The sequence below is a fragment of the Portunus trituberculatus genome, chromosome 44 (genome assembly GCF_017591435.1).
Source record: "Portunus trituberculatus isolate SZX2019 chromosome 44, ASM1759143v1, whole genome shotgun sequence".
Lineage (NCBI taxonomy): Eukaryota > Metazoa > Arthropoda > Malacostraca > Decapoda > Portunidae > Portunus > Portunus trituberculatus.
In genome coordinates, this window is record NC_059298.1 from 7,537,243 (window position 1) to 7,561,368 (window position 24,126).

General features: G+C 37.6%; 1 protein-coding gene across 1 annotated transcript; it reads right to left on the minus strand.

Moving 5' to 3' along the window:
• Positions 1-74: 74 nt before the first annotated feature.
• On the minus strand, positions 75-23,629 carry LOC123518791 (dnaJ homolog subfamily A member 2-like). Its single transcript, XM_045279794.1, has 9 exons — positions 23,472-23,629; positions 22,057-22,203; positions 21,627-21,784; positions 20,863-20,943; positions 15,026-15,159; positions 12,149-12,330; positions 5,750-5,909; positions 5,383-5,510; positions 75-4,694 (listed from the first exon to the last, which is right to left on the minus strand). The coding sequence occupies exons 1-9, from the start codon at positions 23,538-23,540 to the stop codon at positions 4,512-4,514; spliced, it is 1,242 nt and encodes a 413-aa protein (XP_045135729.1). The 5' UTR covers positions 23,541-23,629; the 3' UTR covers positions 75-4,511.
• Positions 23,630-24,126: the final 497 nt, after the last annotated feature.

Here is a 24,126-nt window from a genome sequence, read left to right on the forward strand (position 1 = left end):
TAAACTATCCATGAGAAATTAATTTATATATCAGACAGTAACACCACAATTATAGGTAACTTTAAAAATCAAGATACATATACTTTTTATCTAATTTTATGAGCTCCATATAACTTAGTACATCATACAACTACATGTTAACATCACTGGAGGACTGATCGATAGACTTAGCCTAGAGAATGAAATGCCTATATGACAAGTGTTGTCATTGTAAATATGAGAAGCTAGGAGACTAAAGATTACAAAGAAGTGGCATGTTGGTAATACCTATAATGGTTTCCCAAGTCAAAATAATACAGTTGAAGCTAACTGTGGCTTGTGATCAAATATTATAGGTAATTAAAATAGTAAAACTTGGATGAAGTAGAGGATTTTACCCCAGTAATGAAAACACATGGATGCTACAGACACATACCTAGTATCAAATATTTACATACTCATTCTGATTCCTAGGGGCTTTAAATAATATAACTAATGCAAAAATCATATTCACAATACCTGGATCTAAATTAATACCTGTCAGGGATTTGTCACCTGCATCACACAATAAAATGTAATGCAAAAATCTGAAGAAATTAATACATACCAGCAATGCAATTATATACATCAAAAGACTATCCACAATGAAAAGAAATCAGTTGTGGATTTGGCAGAGTTAGCAGAGGGAAAACAAACATAATGGACATTGTATCTACATGTAGTTCACCTTGCCTTGTGCCTCCCATTAGATGCATACACAAAATTTGCGACATATGTGCCTCTTTACTTTAAGCAGACTCAACATCAGTAAGTGTAAACAAAGTAAAGAAGTTATAAGGAATTTCTTTTGCATAGAGGTACAAAAGAACATGTGATGTGCACATGAAATACAAGCAAGTTGCTGGCATAAATTTGAACAAATCTTGGGCCATCATTATATATATATATATATATATATATATATATATATATATATATATATATATATATATATATATATATATATTAATCTAAATCTTTCAAGATTCTCATAGTAGATGGATGGATGAATGGCATCCTCCTGACTTCATTTCTTGCTGCAAGATGGCAAATTATGATGAAAATAATATCACTTTAAAAGTTGAAGCAACTATAAAAATTTGACTAAGTTTACTAACATGAGACTTATAAGCTGGTGCACTCATTTTTTTTTTTTTTTACAAATGCAGCTGCCACACAAATTCCATAAAATGTGCTCCAATCTATATATATAAACCAAGCTGACATCCCTTTAATTGGATTGTCTGTGACAATGTACCTACATGCATACAATCATATTCATAATAATTATACAAGGATTCTCTCATATCTAAGGTTCTTGGTCTCTTGGGAAGAGACTTGATCTTCATTATCCACACTAATAAATCAACTGTGCAGCATACCTGACTATATCAAGAGCAGGGCCGGATAGCAGAGCTATTTTACTCCTCCTGCACCAGAACAGACTTGAGCCCTTCCCGGTACCTACCTCATCTGATCAGCTGATCAGGTTAGATGTGGAAGAGCCTCTCATGAAGGCCCATAGCAGAGTTCACACTGAAGAAAAATGCAACTAGTTCCTTAAAAGTAAAGCTTGTCAAACACAAGTTCACCCATTTTACCACCTATTCATGCTTTTGTCTTTGAAGGATCTTTAAGTTTTAAGGCGGGTTCACACATGGCAATTTGCGGCACCAACAAGACCGTGGTGTTGGTCTTGTCCAACCGCTAGTGGCTTTGTTTACATTGTAATGTTGTAGAAGATGAGGTGTCCATCAGAAGAAAAATGTTGGGGATAGTGAGGGACCAGCAGCATGTCTGGGACCTAAGACACGCACTATAGTACAAGATAAGCCTTTGGAAAAAAAAAATTTAATGAGATGGCTGTCATTCTCTGAGGAATGTTTTGTTCTCTTATAATGTCTTGATGGAGGTGAGGATTAACTATTTGTGATCTAATTTGACTGCAATTTAAAATGTACACTTTTCTATATATATATATATATATATATATATATATATATATATATATATATATATATATATATATATATATATAAAAAAAAAAATGTAGCTTCCAAATTTACTCAAATTATAACCTTTGAAGTTATTGGGTGGACACAAACTCACAAATTAGATGCAAAGTAGGACACAAGCTTGCTGGAGAGAAAGTGAAACAGTTTGGTTAAATTCATTGAGCCACTTGTGTGAACACACTCCAGCTGGGAGGGCTCATTGCCAGGTATTGCATGCTGGCAACAGCAAGCAATTCCAGCTGCAAATTGCCAAGTGAGATCCTGCCTTAATGAAAATATGTAGGTGACTTCATACTAGGCTAAATCTGAATCTGAGTAGCAGAGAGGTTCAAGCTATGATAATTTGGTAGCTCAACTTGCTCCCTGACAACAGTTTGCTGCAATAGCTCATGCATATTGAATTATGTCCAGTGAAGCCATTTTTTATGATCAAGTTCTCTTATTCAAACAAATATCAAAACTCAATACTCATATGTACACTGAAACTTAAATTCACTTAACATAATTTATTTCAACATGTCTATAATATAAAGTGCAATAGTACCGGCTCAAAAGAATGAGGAAAATATATTGGTAAATATAAAGTATATATAAAAGTTTTCTTTTACTTAAATATTCAAATTTCACAAAAAATGTGTTTTCTGTTGCAGAATTACTTCCTTTAAAAGAAGGGAGGTGGGGGAAGCTCTATTAATGCCACATAGCTTCAATAGGTTCTTCTGCCCCATGGCTACAGGGGGAAAATCAAGTGAAGCAGCTTCCGCACAAAATTCCTTACAATCAGTCTTCCATGACACAAGACAGACTGTTTGTGGGTAGAACATAGTAATATCAAATACAATCAACACAGGTAGCTTAACTAACATGAAATACAAACTATGTTAGGAATGTTTGCCATGTAAACTGAATAACATGAATATATTGATTAAGTTTGTACCAATATGGCATGCATCCAAGGTCCAATTTATGAAAATGATTCTTACAGGTGCAGACACGAGCATCATGACACATTGTTACATCTTGTGATAATAATAAAGCATAAGTTTTGAGTAGTACTTAACACAAAGGTCCACATTTTCCTTCAAGAATTCATATCGATATATGCCACTCAGAGAGCAGTGTGAGGGCAGCCTGTGTTGCTCATTAAGTATGGATAACTCCTCTTCTATTTTGAGATTAAAACTTAATGATGCAACCACATGCAATAACAAAGATGTGCAGTGACTCTCATCTCTAAATGCACCTCATGCCCTACCATTCTTAAAAGAGACAGCACAATAATCTTCAACCAACAAACATCCAATTCCCATGTTTGAATTCAGGTTTGGGAGAATGCTTTAACCACTGTTAATTATCATTTCTAAAAACAATTAAGTGTGTCAGATAAAGGAATGATCTATTACAATAATTTTTTTTTGTTTAAGAATATTACATAATGAAATAGCTATGAGCACCTCACTAAGCAAGACAGCAATTGCTACAATCTGAGAAATCTCAATTTGTCAAATCAACAGCATTATGTAAAAGTATTCTGAAAGCACACAACTAAAGCTTTTGCCTTTCTTGTTTCTTTAAACACCACCTGTTCCTCTGAGTGTAAATATTAGAAATAACTCCAAACAGAAAAGTAAAGTCCCTCCACTCTTGCTGTATTGGTGAACTTCAACTAGCAACAAAAGACAAGCAATACTAGTCTCACCATTATACAAGTACTGAACATATCTTTTCAAAGAAAATTTCAGCACTTTTCTAACGAAAATTACAAGAAACACTTCCATGAAGTTATATCTAGAGAAGAGTGGGTGGTGTTTTGCACAAGACCACAGGAACTACCAACTCTGCCTCATCCAAGGTCTGAACTTTGGTACTTTGAAGTCAAAACTAAGGAACAGCCACACTGAAGGATTGTTAGCCTTTTGGTTGCAGTGTGCCACCATGCTGTATCACAGAATATGCTGATTTTGCCAGGCTGAACTTTCTTGCATGTCAGTGGCAGTGCACACATTTCAGCACAGAGCCCCTACCAAAAATTACAATACCCATTCATGGCAAGGATCATTATACTTCAGCTCTTCTTGAAGTTGAATCCTGAGGTAATATATATATATTCACTACCGTTTTCTCTCTTTTCAAAATAGATAGATTTTGTAATAACTTGTAAAGCAATCTGTACATAAAATGGTAAGATCAGTTCACATCTCCAAAAAAGAGATCTTCACACATCACAAATAAATTAACATGAAAATGGTTTTCCAGCACACAACAAACTGTTAACTGCACTGCAGACAGATACACAAATGAATTCCTTCAAGATTCTGAATGCACTGATTATCATGTGCATAATGCATATGAACTGCTACACAAGGATGCACAACTACCACTGAGCCCCATACTACAACCAAAACCATGACATCTCCTGGCAATGGAGGAGGAAAAAAAAAAAAAAAAAAAAAAAAAAAAAAAAACTTATCTTGCCCACTACTGGTGTGCACACTGTACATGCTGGCCCCCCATGTGAGGATGTTCATCATCCTCATCGTAGCACTGTCCCCGGTGACTGCCTGGCCCTCCATTGCCATCATACTCTGACATGTTCACTTCCTCAGAGTCAGCGGGGATTTCTTCTGCCGGTGGGCGTCCCCCCAAGAGAGATTCCAGTTCCTGAAAAGATCATGTCACTAAACCTTTTCTATCTTTACAACCTTTACCCACAAAACCATTCCTGATAATGTCTCTTACAAAGTTATGGCTTACATAAGATTAACTGTATAAAAAAAGTCTATTACTATAACTTGAAAAATCTATCTTTATTACTAAAACTTAAAAGGAAGACCTACAAGCTTGATCACCTAGCTGAGGCAAGGAGTCTCAGAGTACTTCAAGTTTAGGAGAGAAATGAGCTGCCCTCCCTCTTTTATTTTACCTCTTGTCTTACAGGAGCATACAAATGGCCAGAGTGAGGGAGGAGGACAGGCATGTTCTCCAATCCCTTTCTGTCATCTTTATTAACACAAGAAACAGAGACAAGTATACTGTATCCAGTCTCTCTGAAAGCTCTACATTTAATCAGTGACGATGATTGGCCCTCAGGAGATATAGACAGAAATGTTGTGGCAGTTTGGGCAGCAATTACAAATACCTACTTGGTTACATTTCCCAGATAGCTATGAGAGCTACACTGAAGAGGCAATGTAAGAATCATATCTTCTAGAGGACCATTTCTTAAAAATTAGAGAGAGGTGTCTGGACAAAATCACCAATTAAAGACAATATGAATTGTTGTGTAAAATTAACTTTCATGAAATTATAAATCTGCTTCAAGAATGTAACAGCAGATATTGACACTTACTTTTAACTTTCCTTCAGGGGCAAAGTAGTTTTCAGGGAAATCTACTTCTATGCGAATATAAAGATCTCCTTTCTCAAATGGATTCTTGTAAATTGGCATGCCCTCACCAACAATGCCACGCACGCATCCTGAAAGAGAAGAAAATAACACTGAAATTTATAACAAATCATGAAAACCATGAAAACTAATTAAAAACATTTTAAATTTTATCATCATTAATATTACAATCAAGAAGGACCTCAAATACACAAGTATTCCTCCACAATGAAGTCTTTGTTCATTTAGCAGTGAATAGCTATGGCCCTGACCTATGGTGTGACTTCAAGTACAATGAACACAAACACACACACATCCAATGATTTGTTACCTGGAACTAATACTGAGCCAGGTGGATGGTTGACTACAATTTTTCTACCATCTAGATGGTCCACAACAGTAGTGAATCCACATAGTGCCTCGGTTAATGTGACAGTTTTTTTCATCATAAGGTCAGTTCCACTCCGTTGAAATACATCATGTGGTTTCTCCTGGAAAAGGAAAATGGAATACATGAGCCTATCTCAAATGTTTAGAAAGTAGGAATTTGACACTGGTAGAAACAAACAAGAAATTTAATGATCTGCAAAAGGTTGGCATAAAAAAAAAAAAAAAAAAAAAAAAAGTATTGATTTCAAGCACTGTTCTGAAAGAGCTTTTCTTTCCTGATGATACATGCACTTTCATCAGAGTTATTTTTATCACCCAGACAATTGGCACATACAGGCAACGCCCGCTTAACGAACGGGTTACGTTCCTAAAAAAAATATATTTGTTGCGTGAATTTTCATTAAGCAAACCAATTATAACAAGTTTAACTCCTGACTTGAACTTCCATTGAGAATAAACAAAGCAAGAGTGCATCATAGTACAGTAAAAGGTTTAATGAAAGTAAAAATTATGAAGTTAAACATTTAATGGGAGCGTCCGATTTAGATTGGTAATAGATCGGTGCTTCATATCTATGGTAAATATGCATGAAACGCTCCGATTTTTACGTTGTGAAGTATTGGGAACATGTACATCAATATTAGACATTGATCCCCATTCTAGTCCCCAACCCCGCCATGCAATTACAATTTCAACAAAAAGTGTTATTCTGGCGTTATTTGCTCCATGACCTTCCTTTTCCTGTGGCAAAGACACGTTATAATGTGAAAGGTTTCCATGTCGTTAGATTTCTCATTTCATCTTTTGTTTTAGTTTTATGGAGGAGAAAAAAAAAAAAAAAAAAAAAAAAATTACAGGTCACATATATTAAGTGAATAGTGACGTGAATTGAAAGAAGTATTCTTCTCCTTTTTAGTTTTTGTTTCATTGAAATCAAGCTAAAATTGGCTTTAAAATAGATTTTAGAAGAGGAATAACTTATGTTTTGAAATATGGGCTGATAAAGTTTATCGATCGATCTCAATCCCGTTATAATACACTAGGAAATTTATTCAGGTTTACTCTATGTTCTTTTTATTATCTACAATCTCATAATACAATTAGATGTATATGAGGCTCCTAGTCCCCTCCTGTCAATGATATATTGGTCCTGAAGAGGCTTTTCTTCCAAGGTCCAGCTCTCACTTTTTCTGGTTGTGATGTGTTCTTGAAGTTGCATTTTGTGCAGTGCATAGTTATGGTGTTATTGTATACATCAGGCTCAAAACTGTAGTAAAAGGCAGGATCTGGGCACGAATAACAAGAGGAAAGAAGGTTTTTCAGCCTCCTTTTTGTCAGCATGACAAGCTCGTCGTCACTTTCCACATCTTCATTTCTTTTCTCAATATTTTGTAGAAGAGCTTCTCTAATTGTGAGTAATGAGGCCTTTTCTTCTTCTCATTTTCTTGTCTTTGTTCTGCGTGAGATGTGGTGGGCTGTGGTGTGGTGGTGGTGGGTGATGCGAGGATGTGTACTGGAGGATTTGAGGTGTCAGGTTCAACACGCTTTTTATTCTTTGAGCTTCCATACTCATATTCCAGGCGTCCTTCCTCTGCTTATTCCTCTTAGACACCTGTCCCACGGTTAGCAGTAGGTGAAAAGCAGGATGCAGTAAATAAATTACATGCTGTTTAGCAGAGTGAAGGGCGGATATAGCGAGAGACGCAGCAACAACCTCTCTCTAATAGCTTTCCCCCTACTGAGTCTCGCTGGTGCCTTGACTGACGCCACCCATAGACTTTAAGTGTTGCCGTATCATGTCCACCAAAAAAAGTTAGGATTTTTGCCTTTTTTTTTTGTAGTTTTTGAGGAAAAAAAAAAAAAAAAAAAAAAAAAAAAAATCTGCTGATGTAAACAAATGCACGTGGTTGACTACAGGACCTTTAAATGGCATTTAAATGGAAACCAGTGTGCATTTCACCATAAAACTTTGTGAAATAATAGCTAATGTGTATACCTACTACATATTTTTTTTCCACAAAAAACATTTTTTTTGAGATTTTTTCGGTCTCTAAATCAGACGCCCCACTTAACCCTTATGTTCCGGTGATTAAACTATTTTCCAATATCCCATGACGGCTAAAAATGGTAAACCTAGAAATTGTCAGAAAACTGTTTGAATACTAATAATTATTTTCTCTTTGTTATTCTGAATACAATGATGTACTTTCTAGCTCGATGTGACCTCTGAAAGTTTAGTTATTGCCTTATCAAGGATTCCTCCTCCGTCCGCTGTGTGATCTGTCAAGCAGAAACAGCTCGGTGAGTGATGACACCGCGCAAACACAAACACACAAACACTCTCTCTTTCTCTCTCTCATCTTGGAAGAGAAATTGTACACTTCCAATGAGAGAGAGAGAGAGAGAGAGAGAGAGAGAGAGAGAGAGAGAGAGAGAGAGAGAGAGAGAGAGAGAGAGAGAGAGAGAGAGAGAGAGAGAGAGAGAGAGAGAGAGAGAGAGAGAGAAAGGAAATACTAAAGCACCCTGATAAGAGTGAAGGGACGTCTCAGTTCATAACTCATTATGGAACAAGACAGATAATTTTTATTTAGCAGTGGTTCTGAGCCTGACTACAGTGACAGTGATGATGAGGAAGAAACTGAAGAAAGTGAAGACAGCAGTAGTGAAGACTCGGAAAATGATTCAGAGGATCCACCTGTTTTCTCAGAACAGAGAGAAGACAGAGATAATGGTGATGGAAAACAGACTCCAAACATCGTATTGAGAACCCAGAGTGGCTCACGGAGACGCAGGCGTGCCTCTCATGTTCTGGGAAAACGATCAAGGGTGTGTGTGTGTGTGTGTGTGTGTGTGTGTGTGTGTGTGTGTGTGTGTGTGTGAGAGTGTGTGTGTGTGTGAGAGAGAGAGAGAGAGAGAGAGAGAGAGAGAGAGAGAGAGAGAGAGAGAGAGAGAGAGAGAGAGAGAGAGAGAGAGAGAGAGAGAGAGAGAGAGAGAGAGAGAGAGAGAGAGAGAGAGAGAGAGAGAGAGAGAGAGAGAGAGAGAGAGAGAGAGAGAGAGAGAGAGAGAGAGAGAGAGAGAGAGAGAGAGAGAGAGAGAGAGAGAGAGAGAGAGAGAGAGAGAGAGAGAGAGAGAGAGAGAGAGAGAGAGAGAGAGAGAGAGAGAGAGAGAGAGAGAGAGAGTATTCTTTCACCCCTTTTCATATAAAGTTTCAAGCAAATAACATGTAGGTATCATCTCTCTCTCTCTCTCACACACACACACACACACACGCCCCCTTGATCGTCTTCCCAGAACACGAGAGGCACGCCTGCATCTCTGTGAGCCACTCAGGGTTTGGAGTCTGTTTTCCATCACCACTATCTCTGTTTTCTCTGTTCTGAGAAAACAGGTGGATCCTCTGAATCATTTTCCGAGTCTTCACTACTGCTGTCTTCACTTTCTTCAGTTTCTTCCTCATAATCACTGTCACTGTAGTCAGGCTCAAAAGCATTCCTAAATGAAAATTATCTGTCTTGTTCCATAGTGAGTTATAAACTGAGACGTCCCTTCGCTCTTATCAGGGTGCTTTCGACACAGCAGCTTGCTGGGATTGCCCAGTGTCGCCCTCAGAATGGGAGAATAGCTTCGTTACCCCTAAATATACAGAGCTAGTGGTAACACTACTGATGAAAAAAAGAAGTCAGATACTTCCACTCGCCATCTGACTAGAGAAACCGCATGTGGAGCTCAAACATGAGGCGCGAAAATTCTTGATTACGGGAACGATCGCCGTATCTACGGATGCACTGATACAATCGCTGGAACATAAGGGTTAAGCAGTTTAATTTAAGACTAAGTCATTATAATGTACGCTAATGTATATATGTATGTAACTTTATAATGTTGATGATCTTAAATTAATGAAGGGAGGGAGAGTGGAGTGGGAAAAATGGTAGCTGGCAACCTGTGGAATGTAAACAAAGGATGCATCATTGTAGCACATACAAAAATTGTGTACCACATTTCCACAAGGCTTTCCATTTTATCCATTGCAGAGTCATGAGTTTGGGTGGTTCTTTTAGCTTGCAAGGAAGATATGATCTCACCAGCCTTAATAGAGTCTGCTGACTTGAAAATAATACAAACAGTAGATGGAGTCAAGCCATGGTGGCGAGCAATGCTATTAGTTTTCTCGCCTCTCTCGTGTCTGTGAATAATATCCAGCTTCACTTCGAGAGTGAGAGACTTCCTGATCTTCTTAGCAATGCTAGGCGACATTGTAGTTGAGCGAGGGAAGACGATATGCTGCTGGACACTGTTATTGTTTTGAACTAAGAGTGGGGAAGGGTAGGGGAGTGAGGGGGTGCACGTTTTGTCTACGAGAGGTGCTGGTATATTCAAAAGTCTGTCAGTTTGCGTGATACAACAGGGCTTTCAAACTTGGAAAAAATTACCTGGATAAAATTTCGTTAAAGCGAGTTTGATGTTTGATATACGAGCAGATGGTAGTAAAAGGAAATGTTTGTTGTGTGAACGTTCGTTAATCAGGGCTGCCTGTACATAGTTTTGCATAATAAAAATAACCACAGTTAACTCTTGATTAACGCAAGGGTTACATTCCTGGAGAAGTCGCGTTGTTCACAATTGAATTATTCAAACAATTTTCCCATAGAAAACAATGATAATAGGGGATTACGTTCCTGGCCACTAGGAAAGTCTGCCTATCTAGTTACTCAAACCTAAAAAAAAAGAAAAGAAAAGAAAAACGATTAAATGCATAACTAGATAAAATCTTTCATGAAACACAGAAAAACAAACCAGGAGATGAGAAGGCACCACATCTGTCCACCGCTGATCAAGGTTCAAGATTCCAGCACAGCTTTTGCAACGACGCTGGATAGAATCGTTTCTTCCTTCATTCATTACATTTGGTTCTTTCATCTAAATGTTTTATTTTCCTTTCTTTGGCTATAGATAATTATGCACAGATGTATTTAGTAACCTTTTGTCTAAAAGATCACAAATTTTCTATGTACCTTTTCACTGTCTTCATTAATTGTCCTGTCTATTCCAACATACGAGTTCTTTAATCTTCATCTCTTCCATGTATTTTCTCAAATAGGTTTTAAACTTGCACATCCCAACAGGAAGTGTTTCAAAGTTTTTACAGGTTCTCCACACATGGGGACAGCTGGTGTCACTGTTATGAATATCTTGGTATTGGCTGCTGCTTCTTCTTGTGATCCTTAAGCATGTGTGTTGCTTTCACCATAATATATGGATTTCCATTACTCAATTTCCTGCTATAATGGATATCATATCTTTGAATTCATATGCGATCGTGCCATAAGGATCACCTTGACTCCATGGCACTGAGTAATAGTGAACTGCTATTAAAATACTGCTTCCCTTGGTATGAACTTTTTCCCTCTATAACTTCATCTGGCAGAGGACTCAGTGGGGCATGCAATTCTCACTCATACCCAGATTTTGCTTCACTTACTAAATATATGAGAATTGCATGGCCCACTGAGTGTTCCTCTGCTAGATGAAACTACAGAGATGAGTTCATGCTGAGGGAAGTGGCATTTCAATAGTAGTTCACATCACTCAGTGTCATGGAGCCAAAATGATCCTTATGGCATGATCAAAGCCTCAAGAGCGTTTTAACAAACTCCCACGACTCATAACACACTCCCACAGCTATTAAGGTCAACTCCAGTGGTGACCAAGTTTTTACTTCAACCAGTACAAGAGGTGGCAATCAGTACAAAGTGGTGTTAGCAGTGGACAATCTCTCATCAATACAGTGGTAGCAGCAGATGATTTCTCATCAGTACAGTAGCACCTCAGCAGGTGGTGTTACCAACACACTGCTACCAACCTAGTTATCATGGCAATGATGCCCTCCTATACGATAATGGATAACATTTCACGCCTGGAAGTTGCTCTGTTCACTGTTAAATTTCTTGGATCCTGGTCCAGAGCATCTCTGTGTGGTTCCTGTCGGAAGCAGCGTGGACATATGTAATGTCACCGAGTCGAGTTAATCCATGTTAAATTGAACAAATTGCGTTACTTAATCATGTCTCCTTAAATATCAAGCCACATTAAATTGAAATAGCGTTCTTCAAACTCGAGTTAATCAAGAGTTGACTGTATACCAAATCATTCCTCTAATTACTGTTTAGTGGCAATTTTGAGTCGATGGGTTTACTTTCAGTTAAGATTAAGAATGGCAGCATATAGGACTGGAGTGTACAAAAGGCAGCTTTAGATTTTGTAAGGCACAGAACAGGCATTAGCAAAGATTCAGATATATATTATCTTATGTACAGGAACATCTGACACTTTCACTCACCTGAAGTACAATGATGACGTCACCGGGCTCCACCCCAGGCATCTGGTCTCCCTCCCCATGGAAGGTGATGCGCTGCTCGTCCCTCATCCCCTTGTCCACCTGCACTTCCAACAACTTTGTCTGTTGTACCACTTTCCTGCCAAGACATGCCTGGCAACGGTCACGTTCATTTATAACCTCGCCTGCAAGAGAGTAACTGAATACAGGACCACATTCCAATTTGTTCTCAGCAGGATATTCATAAACAAACATACACAGCACAAAAGTTTTTTGTAGTATTAAAAAAATTCACTTATCGTATTGTGCAAACCTGCCAACAAAAGTGACAAAATACTAGATGACTAATAAATTTCTGTACATGTTGCCTTGACATGTATACTGTGACATACATTACATGATGAACAACATGCAACTGTGACTTACATCATAATATGTAAAGCCTATTTTCAAATTTGGAAACCAACATTTTACTCCCATGGTTTGAAATGGTGTTTGACAATTCAGGTGAATCCATGCTCCCTTCCTTATTACAAACAAGTGCTCATGCCATGCCGTTACAGCAGAAAAAAACTTTCACTTTACATAATACTATGTAAAAAAGTGTAGCCTAATGTACAGATGAAAATAGAAAATAATACATTATAAGTAAATCTCCTACTGTTTATTACCAAACTGTGTTTACTTCTTTATCTAGACATTTTCCTCTCCATCACAACAACTCTCCATCCATCAACTCACTCACCACAACCACAACTCTCTGTCCATCAACTCACCACAACAACTACCAGTCCATCACTTCACTCATCACCACATCCACAACTATCTGTCCATCAACTCGCTCAATACCACCACAGCTACCTGTCCATCAAATTGCTCACCACCACAACTGTCTGTCCATCAACTCACCACAACAACAACTACATGTCCATCAATTCGCTCACCACCACAAAAACTAATTGTCCAACTTGTTCACCACAACTACAGCAACTATCTGTCCATGAACTCACTCACCACCACAAAAACTATCTACCTTTTTCCGTCAAGGTTTGGGAAAAATCAGTCGCTTGTCCATTTAGGTTGTGGAGGCCCTCAGTTAACATATATTTGGTTGTAACATACTTTTAAATGCAATCTTTCATCTTATAGCAGTAAAAATCATTAGAATTTTTCATTATAATTGTTCACCACAGGTATGAATGATAGAACCTTATCGTGCAGTTATCAGTTTAAAGCATATTACATATTAACAAAACAGATTCAGAAATCTGAAAAATAATGATCATGTTTAGGACACCAGTGATATTCACCTATGAATGGTAACCCTCAGCTTTGCATGCAAAGAATGAAACTACTGCTAATTGTGTATGTGGCAAATAGGACTATCTGGCAACTCTGGCATACTATTAAAAAGTAAACACTACACTGTAGAGATGTACCGATACCAAAATTTTGGCCAATTCCGATACCGATACTGATACCACCTAATTGGGCCGATACCGATACTACTACTTATAGTGATTACTGCACTGGACACCAGGATGAGTTGGAGGATGGCGAGCGTTATCAGATGGGAGGCTTTGTTTTGGGGGATGCTGTAAGTCCTTCTGAGAATGTTTGTGAAATAGGAGCAATTCTAGAAGCTTTTTGAAGCCATTTGAAAAGGTAAATTACTCAGTAATTGGAATGAATATCTTCTCAGTCTTCTGATTTTTGTCAGTTATTTTAAATTCTTACTTCTTACTCCTTTAGCGACCATTTGGTCTTGTGCATTTTCATTATTAATTTCATTGACGATATTTTGGTGATCAAAAATATTCTTAAAATTATTAAAATTGTAAAACAGACAAAATATTAGTAAAAGAAACTCATTTTGTTGTGTATGTTTCTCTTCTATTAAATCTGACATCCTTTGATATTAATTCATTAGACATTAGTAGACCAATTCAGAAAAATGAGCTTTCACCTAATCTTTTCAATTAAATAGAAAAAGTTTAGTTTATTCTAAATTTCTAGTGTATTGCTATGATCTTAAATAATTAATATGCAACAAATTATACACAATGCACATGATTACAAAACAGAATCGTTACTTTCTTAGTTATGGAATTTTTACATCCTTAGGTTAACACAAGTAACTCAAAAATTAAACTTGCATTAAAATTAATATACATATATAATTCGAGCTTCCACCTATTCCAGTATGATATCTTGGAAAAGGCTAGCACTAGCACTGTTAATTATAAATCAAATAAGAATATGCTGTTATTTACAATAATGCAAAATGCCTAACTATATATATATATATATATATATATATATATATATATATATATATATATATATATATATATATATATATATATATATTTTGTTGGATTCTCAATATCTGAAGTTTGACATTCTTAGATTATAGTTAAAAAACATAAGCCTTTCACCTGTATGAAGTTTGTGTGGGTGGAGGAGCAGCGTCTGACAGTGAGAATGCGTGGTGACTCATGACTGACCATTTAACAAGATGCCGGAGTTCAGCCTATATGCGTTTCATACACGTCTAATTTAGAAGTTGTGGCTTTTTACCACAGAAAACAGTATTCTATGACATACGGTAATCACCACGGAAACTTAATACGCCATATTATATTAATTTGGTATCATCAATATCTTATATCGAATATATCACTAAGTAGTAAATTCCTTTTAGGTATCGAAAGTATCGGCATAAAATAAGCCGATACCGATACCCCAAAAATGGGCCGATTCTGATGCATCGGTACATCTCTACTACACTGTCCACCTTAGTGACCTTTGTGTTACTCATCAGCTATCTGATGGCTAGCACAGGTATCATCCCTAAGTAAGAGAAAGTTGGAGGCTTACCTTCACCATCACAAGACGGACACCGACTCTGCATCTGCTGCACCATGCCGGGACCCAGCTGAGTTATTGTGACTTTGATGCCTCGCCCATTGCAGGTCTGGCAAGGATGAAGTGCCCCTGGAGGTCCACCCTCACTATACAACACAAGAAAGAAAATATCAACACAATCTTTAAGCAGATTCAAGCCATCTGTGCATTACCAGCCTTAGTCATTGAATTAATCTACACGTGTAATGGACTAGCAAAATCTAAGGTTATTATATTTAAGATGTGAAGTTTGTAAAAATCACCGATAAATCCACAAGAATAACAATTTTGTTTCACAGCCTCAATTTTGAAATCCCACTTGTATGAAAATTGTGAGTTTTCACTTGTATATATATGTATGCATTGTGTGTGTGTGTGTGTGTGTGTGTGTGTGTGTGTGTGTGTGTGTGTGTGTGTGTGTGTGTGTGTGTGTGTATTCCCAAGGCTGGTCACCCAGCCAACTGTTCCCCAACAGAAAGAGCTCAGAGCTGGTACTGGTCAATTTTTGGGTAAGACTGACAACACACCACACACTGAGGAAGTGAGGCCACAACCCCTAGAGTTACATCCCATACCTATGTGCTGAGAGGTGAACAGGTGCTACACCCATTAAGAGGCTTGCCCATTGACCTTGCCAGAACTCGAATCCGGGCCCTCTCGGTTGTGAGCCAAACACACTATCACTACATAACGCTGTGTATTTACCTAGTTTTACCTAGTTGCATTGTACAGGTTTGAGGGAGGCTCATAGTGTCCTCTCTCCATATCTCCATTTATCAAATTTTTCCTTAGTTATGCACATTATGTGCTGTAACAAATTCATTACCCAATGCATTCCACTTTTCCACCTTTGTGTGGAAAACTGTATTTTCCGATATCCTTCACACACTACCTCATCCTGATCTTCTTTTCATGTCCTCTTGTCCTTCCATCTTTTTGTCAACAGCATCAGGTCTTCTTTGTCTATCTTTTCAATGCCATCAACTATCTTGTACATTATTAGGTCCCCACATTTTCTTCTATCTTATAAGGTTGGTAGTCCCATTTCCTTCAGTCATTCTTCATATGTTAGGTCCTTTAATTCCAGCACCATCTCTGTAGCAATTTTCTGTATCCTTTCCAATTTTCTTATATCCTTTTTAGAGCTTGGAGACCACACCACTACTGAATATTCCAGCCTTGGACGTATCATGCTTGTGATGATTTTTTCCATCATATCTTTGTCCATTTATTGAAATGCCACTCTTATATTAGTCAACATTTTATATGATAGTCCAAATATCTTGCTTATGTGTTTTTTGGGGCTCAGATTTTGCTACATGATCACTCCCAGATCTTTTCCCCTTTAGTCTTCATTATTTGTTCCTCTCCCATCAAACAGTTCCATACTGGTCTTCTCTTACTCTTTCCTAGTTCCATTATGTGACATTTCTTGGCATTAGACTCCAATTTTCACTTCCTGCTCCACTCATAGATCTTGTTTATATCTTCCTACAACAGCAGTCCTCTCTGGTTTTGATAACTCTTAGCAGTTTTGCATCATCAGCAAATAAATTTATATAACTGTTTATCCCAATGTGAATGTCGTTTACATAAATCTGAAACATACAGTATTTTACGGTTTGCAAGACGCTGCATCTTGGAAGACGCACCCTAATATTTGAAAGAAATTTCTAAGAAATAAAGTCATTCTCATACAAGAATACATTCACCATATACCCAACTACTGAACACAAAAACATTGTAATCACTTGTCCGAGTGTGAGCAAACCTTTTATACAGCAAAAGTCCTCAATTTTGGAGATTTGTCATTCAGAAATTCCAGTTTCGTAAATTTGGGAGGATGAATAACTTAGGTTATTAAAATAGCAGAATCTGCCAATCACCAAAACCTACAGGTCAGTGCTGCAGATTGTATTTATTTTATTTTGCAATTGTGCTTCACAGGCTTTATCAATGTGAATATAATTCACGGTCAGTGCTGCAGATTGTATTTATTTTATTTTGCAATTGTGCTTCACAGGCTTTATCAATGTGAATATAATTCACAAGTGGAGTTTTGACTCTTGCTTAAATGAGTAAGCCATTTCGATGTTCTATTAATAAAGGTATAAAGGCACCTGGCATGTGTGTGTGTTCGTGTGTATGTATGTGTGAGTTGCTATGAGACGAGGGAGTGGCCCATTTTCTTCACACGCTGAGTAGGCTCCAGGAAGGATTATGGTATTGGAAATACTTGTAACAGCTAAGTACTGAGTTTACATCATATAAAAGGCTGAATTAAATAGTAGTTAAGCTAACATCATAATGTAATGACTCAACATACAAATCCAGGTTGCTATCGGTCAAATGTCCAAGTTCGCTTGAGGCTGGGTGTTGCCTTACAATACAACATTCATCTTGGAAGATGCACTAGTATTTTTTAAGAGAGAGAGAGAGAGAGAGAGAGAGAGAGAGAGAGAGAGAGAGAGAGAGAGAGAGAGAGAGAGAGAGAGAGAGAGAGAGAGAAAAGGTGCGTCTTATCAGCCGTAAAATATGACAATAGGGGCTAACACTGACCCTTGTGGCACTCCGCTTGTTACTTTATCTCAAGATGAGTATGTATCTCTGATCACAGTTCTCATTTCCCTATCCTTCAAATAATCTCTGTCCAATCTAGCAAAGTTCCTCACAGTCCTCCTACGCTCTCTAGTTTCCAAAATAGTCTTCCATGAGGGACTTTATCAAAAGCCTTTTTTAATATCCAGGTATACTATGTCCACCCACCCATCTGTTTTCAAGTCCTGCAATAACTCTTGAGTAGAAGCTTAATAAAATTGATACAAATGACCTCCCTGTCCTGAACCCAAATTGACTGTTCGATATGATTTGCTCCTCTTCTAGAAATCTAACCCATTTTCTTTGATAATGATTTCACACAACTTCCCCAAGACACTTGTAAGTGACACTAGTCTGTAGTTTAGTGGTTCAGTTGCCTTTCCTCCTTTAAATATTGGAATTATGTTGGCCCACTTTCATTCTAGTGGAACTCTCCCTTCAATTATTGAACCTGTAATTATTTCCCAAATTAGATCCAGTAGTTGCTCTTTACATTCTTTTAACACTCAGCCTGATACACCATCTGGACCCATTGCTTTTCTGATATCCAACTTATCCAATAATCTTCACTATCCTCTTTGTGCACTGCGATCTGAAATCCCTGGCAATGCATTGTCCTACAAGGTTCTGTGAAATCTTTTTCTACAGTGAACACTGTTTTGAACCTCATTCATTATTTCACACATTTTCTTCTCTGTCTGGTATGTCTTCCCTTCTTTAATGATTTTTTCAATTGTTTCCTTGTTCTTTGTTTTGCCATTTATAAACTTGTAGAAAAGTGTGGGTTTGTCTTTGCTTTTATTCACTACATCTTTGTAAAAGTTTCTTTCTTCCTCTCTCCTTACTCTAATATATTAATTTCTGTTACAGTCATTCTCTGTTTTATGAGTTTCTTCCATGCTTTATCTTTTGCCTTTTTAACTTGTATGCATCTAGCATTGTACCAATCATGTAATTTTTTCTTAACTCTATAAACAGGTATAAATTTTTTTACTCCATTATATTTCTGTAAGAACATGTCATATTTCCCTTGTGCTGTCTTTCTGTACATAATATTTTTCCACTCAATATCAGTGAAATAGATCCTTAATTTTTCAAAATCTGCTCTTGTATAATTTAATCTCTCTCCTTTCTAGTCATCTCTGTAACTTATCCCATCTTTCTCCTGAATTTGTATCTCTAATGTCACATGATCACTTCTTCCCATTGGATTAAGATATTGTATGATTGGAGGGGGCTCTGGTTTCTTTGTGAATACTAGATCAAGAAACAATGGTTCTTCTTCCCCCCTGTACCTTGCTGACTCCTCCACCCACTGATCCACTGCATTAACCATAGTCAACAGTAACACGTCCTTGCTCCACTGCCTAGCAAAATCCATTAATTACATCTCAATCCAGTTTACTTTTTTTGTAGTTAGTCTCAAACTAGAAGTATTTTTCTATCTCTTCTTATTATGTTATCTAGGCACTTAATCACCTCTCTTTGCATATCTTTATGTTCTTCAGTTTCCTATGTATTAGTTTTAGGTGGCACATATATAACTATAATTTTTCTCTTTTTCAATTCCTGTTTTGATTGTTACTCCAATTACTTACACTATGTCCTCTCCATATTGCACAGTTTCCACACATATATTATCACGAACCATTATTAGCACTCCTCTTCCCCCTTTATCTTTCCTGTCTCTCCTCCAGGTATTATATCCCTCCCCTTTCAAGTTAACATGGATCTGCTATTTTAGTTTTGTTTCAATGATGCACATTACATTCCACTTTTTCTCTTTCAAATAATTCCTAACCTCCAACATGCTTAATAACAACCCATCTATATTAGTATATAAGTCACTCTTAATTTCTTGCCTCCTCCACGACTTCCTCTTTCTTCCATAGGTACCATTTCTTTAGTCTCATATCCAGAACCCTCCAGTAAAAATTCTTCTTTTCTATCTTTGTCCTTTTCTCATTTTTTTTTTCCTTAGCTTCACTTCTTAGCAGTTTCTCCATTTCCCTCTCCTCTATGTTCATATCTCTTTTCATCCATATATCCTTGTGTTCAGTATCTTCAGCCAGCTTCCCTTTTCTAGCCATTATTTCCTCTACTGCCACTTAGGATCTCATCCTAACTTTCATTGATCTCCTATCCCCTTCACTGTATCTTCCTAGCCTGATGACTTCCTCCACCTCCTTGTGTGCTGTCTTGTACTTGTTTGATAACAGTTTTAGCCAATTCCCTCTCTTCATGTTCTCTTGTGAATTTCTTTGGATTTTTCTTTTCCTTCAACCCAAAAAATCACGAAGCTTTTTTCATGTCCACTGTATCCCACACCAAGTCTTTTATCTCTTTAATTACTTCAATTACAGCAACTTTCGTGTTTTCCTGAATTTGTCTCTTTACAACCTCCAAAAATTTAATTTTTTCCTCTTCCTATTCCTTCCATTCATTTCGTAGTTCCTTTAGCTTGTTTTCACCCAATCCATCTTCTGCCCTGTCCACAATCCCATCCTGCAAGCTCCTTAAGGAGCTTTCGTAGTCATGGCACGTGGCTTTTAGTAGGTCATTTTGTTTCTTTATTTCTTGTATCTCCTCTTTCAATCCCTGATTGATTGCACTGATCTTTTCACATTCTACCAATCTCAACTTTAACTCTGTGTTTATCCATTAGACTCGACATCACTTCCTTCATATACCTTAATTACCTTAGTTCCATTTCTACGTTGATTAACCTTCTCATACTACCTCGTTCTTCCCTGAATCCAGAAAAATCTTTGTCCATAATATCATCAGTTAGTTTCCTTAGTCCAACAGGAGTTTCAATGTTTCACATGATAACGTATGTTTTGATTCCGTCATATGTCTGGCAGCACTATGTTCCATCTCTCTCTCTTCCTTCTTTCCATATATATGATCAAAAACTCATTTAATATGGAGACAGGAGAACCTTTGGCCCCCTCCCCCCCTGTACATATGTCTAGGCCAGTCTCCAGCTCCTGTTGTAGCTTTTCCCTGCAAGCTACTCAGATGCGTCTGATCGGCACGATGTCTATGCGCAGTGTGTGTGTGTGTGTGTGTGTGTGTGTGTGTGTGTGTGTGTGTGTGAGAGAGAGAGAGAGAGAGAGAGAGAGAGAGAGAGAGAGAGAGAGAGAGAGAGAGAGAGAGAGAGACTTTATTATACTATGGATATTTTCAAATACTGCAGTTCATCTACATACCCTCCACAAGCAGTGCAGATTGTATTTTTGGACAGCTGCAATTTTGACACTTTGCCATTGTACAGATCTTCTAAAGATACTCTGTTGAGAAATGAACACAAATTAGAGAACAAGGTACAGTAATTCAAGTCTAATGAGTAAGTGATATGATTCTCCAAGTCATCTACATATACTCCATTGAGGAATAAACAAATTACAGAACAAGTTACCAGAAGTCAAGTGTCATGAATAGACAATGTGAGGCTGGAAGAATGGTTTCACCCATATTCTGAACTTGGAAACATAACATTCTTTGAAAATACAAGTGGAATATCAATATTTTTCAGAAAGAGAAACATTTAAACTTTAATTCATCACAGTGAAAACAAATGAGTAGAACAGAAGGTACGTGCAACACAAATGAAGTTAAGTATATATGACACATCTTCAGAACATTTTCTTCATATTTTAAAGGATGTCTAAGGACAAGATGTTAAAATTATTCATAAATATATAAAACATATAAATAATATTGATAAAATAAGCAAATAAGAATGTGTATCTATATTCCAAAGTAAATCAAAGCAGAGATCTCCCTTGAAACATCACAATACAAACATTCAATCTAGTCTTAACACCATCAAAAAGAAAGTGAAGCCAGCAATATGCATTAAGGTGGTGGTGGTGGCAGTACGGATGATGATAACAAAGGAGAAATACAATCCCTACAAAATAGTGAATGCAAAGGATTGATTCACTGATCCTACTTATGCAGGCACACTTACTTCAGCCTGTGTACTGTATTCTCCCCTTTCTTTGGTCCCCTTCTTGGTCCATGACGCAAACCTCCACCTCCAAAGCCTCCAAACAGACCCCCAAAAGGCCCTCCACCCCCAAAGAAGTGACTGAAGATGTCATCAGCTCCTGGACCAGTATCTCCTTCCTGCAGGGAAACACCATCACCCAATCCCTTCTAATTACAACACAAAAAGACTACCAACACAAAAATTCTTTATATTCAATTTTGTTTATTTCATTAGCTAGTTATGTATCATATAGATTAATTTCTTGCCATAAATGGACAGACAAATTTATGTAACTTAATACTTATATTTTCAGCAAACCACAAGCCTTAAGTGAGTGTGGCAAGTCACTTGTCTGCTGACCAAGATTGCATAACTACTGTAGATGGCTCAATGAAACATTAGTGCTCACCTGCAAACCTTTGAGGCCATAACGGTCATAAATCTCACGCTTCTGTGGGTCAGTCAACACCTCGTAGGCGAAGGAGATTTCTTTGAATTTGTCCCCTGCAGCTGGGTTCTTGTCTGGATGATATTCTTTGGCAAGCTTACGGTAATTCTGTGGAAAAGCAAAGGAGGTTCAAGATCAAAATGCCAAGCCTCCTATGTAGCATTAAACATGGCCATCCTCATACAATGGATGACATTGACCTATAAGTACGGAAAACATAAACTGGTCGAATTACAGCATCACTTTTGTCATGCATAAATCTTGGCCTTTATATAAATGAGATAAGATAGGTGTCAGGGACCATATGTTCTTTTCTTTTTCTTTTTTTTGTAAGCAAGATATTATCTTGATGTGATACAACATGTATTATTATGTATATATTGCAAAATTTGGATATTTTCCTAACTACACTTGTCTCTTTGATGTCACTGCTGCCAATCTAGAGGATAACGTGGTTGCACATCTCCAGCACCAGAGTTCAGCCATAAAAAAAACTATGGGCTTTCGTTCCAGGGACCCAATATATGACCAGCTGGACTGTTTCATTCTGTATTGGCAGGGTGTGAGGGAAATGGTTATGGCCTGCCATCACTGCTCTGAACACTGGTTCCCTTGCTAGTTACCTATTATTACGCTCAGCAACTGGTACCCTTATAAAGCCTATAACAATACAAAATAGCAGTACACACATAGTTGTATAAAATTTAACAAATACGTATTGGTGCTACTAATAATTCTTCTTCCTTTTAAAGCATACATTTTCTTTCTATGTTATCTTAGCTGATACACCATGAGATATGGCACAGCACTATAACACAAAGGCAAGCTCATCTTACTATACATCAAGAAGTAGATGCCTGGTTAAGTTCTAAGTCCTTACAACGTTCCGTGGAAAATGTGCGCAACATTTACTTGTATGAATGATAGAAATGACGAATGCTGGCTAGTAGGTAGAGTGGTAAGCTTGCAACAAACCTAAGTAACGTTCCCTGCCTTCCATAAACTCCTCAAATCAAGTCCTCGATATATAGAAATGTAAGGATATGAAATAATAATAATGATTAAGAATTTCGAACTACAGCCCAAAACACGCTGACACCAAACAAGTCTAGCGAAACAGAGAAGTCGGGGTTGATACAAAGGCCAATCCCTTAATTATTACACTGGAATGAACTGGAATACAAAACACATTAGTAAAGGCAACCAAAATGACGAAAACTAGACAATTCTCAAGACAACAAAGGAGAGAGAGAGAGAGAGAGAGAGAGAGAGAGAGAGAGATGGGAGCAGAACATTACACTCCCAACATGGACTGGTAACTCATTCCACCAATCTAGGAGGGAACTGCCACGAAGAAACCTCCACGGTGAACTCACCTTACGTATTTCTGAGTCTGAAGCGTTTCTGGAGACGCCTAACACTTCGTAAAGCCTGGTATCTGCCATGGTGCGCGGCGGGGACCGTGTGTGTGCAGGAGTGAGTGCTGGAACCTTCCGTCGCGCCTGCTCCCTCGTCTGGCCAGTGGGATCAAAACCTTCAAACCGCTCAAATAGTAGTATCCAATTCCCCGATATGCTGACTTAGTAGTGCTGCATCTCGCCTTATCCAATGGCGCTATCCAATCCTCCCTCCTGCTGATTTAAAAGTATTCAGTTCCCTATAACTTTACGCACTGACCCTATCATCTTTTGCCATATAATAGGATCCCAAGCCTTTCCACGGGCTTAGTAAATTAAAATCCTATAACAAGTGTAAGTTCACAGTATTGTTGATATCCGAAACCTTTCCTGTCTTAAAAATAAGTTCCAATATGCTTTACACGAAGATATATTCTCAATATCCTTCTCAAGTTTCTATCTGCCTTGGCAGTTCTCGACGTTATGAAATTTAAGAAAGACACGTTTTCAGTTTCCAGGCAGTCCTGTTTTGAAACTTAATTTCCAGTAACATCTATCATCGTCTCTTTTTCTGGGTCAATGAAAATCCACAGCTCTACGATAGCACATCAGTGTAGGTAGCCAAGATGAGATG

Bases quoted from the DNA above. Each gene is read 5' to 3' on its own strand.
- LOC123518791 (XM_045279794.1), bottom strand. From the start codon at position 23,540: ATGGCAGATACCAGGCTTTACGAAGTGTTAGGCGTCTCCAGAAACGCT. The intron at 15,160-20,862 runs GTATGTAGATGA...TGTGTTGTATAG, and splicing joins ATCTGCACTGCTTGTGGAGG to TGAGGGTGGACCTCCAGGGG. The intron at 5,511-5,749 runs GTAACAAATCAT...CTTCTCTTTCAG, and splicing joins TGGCTCAGTATTAGTTCCAG to GATGCGTGCGTGGCATTGTT.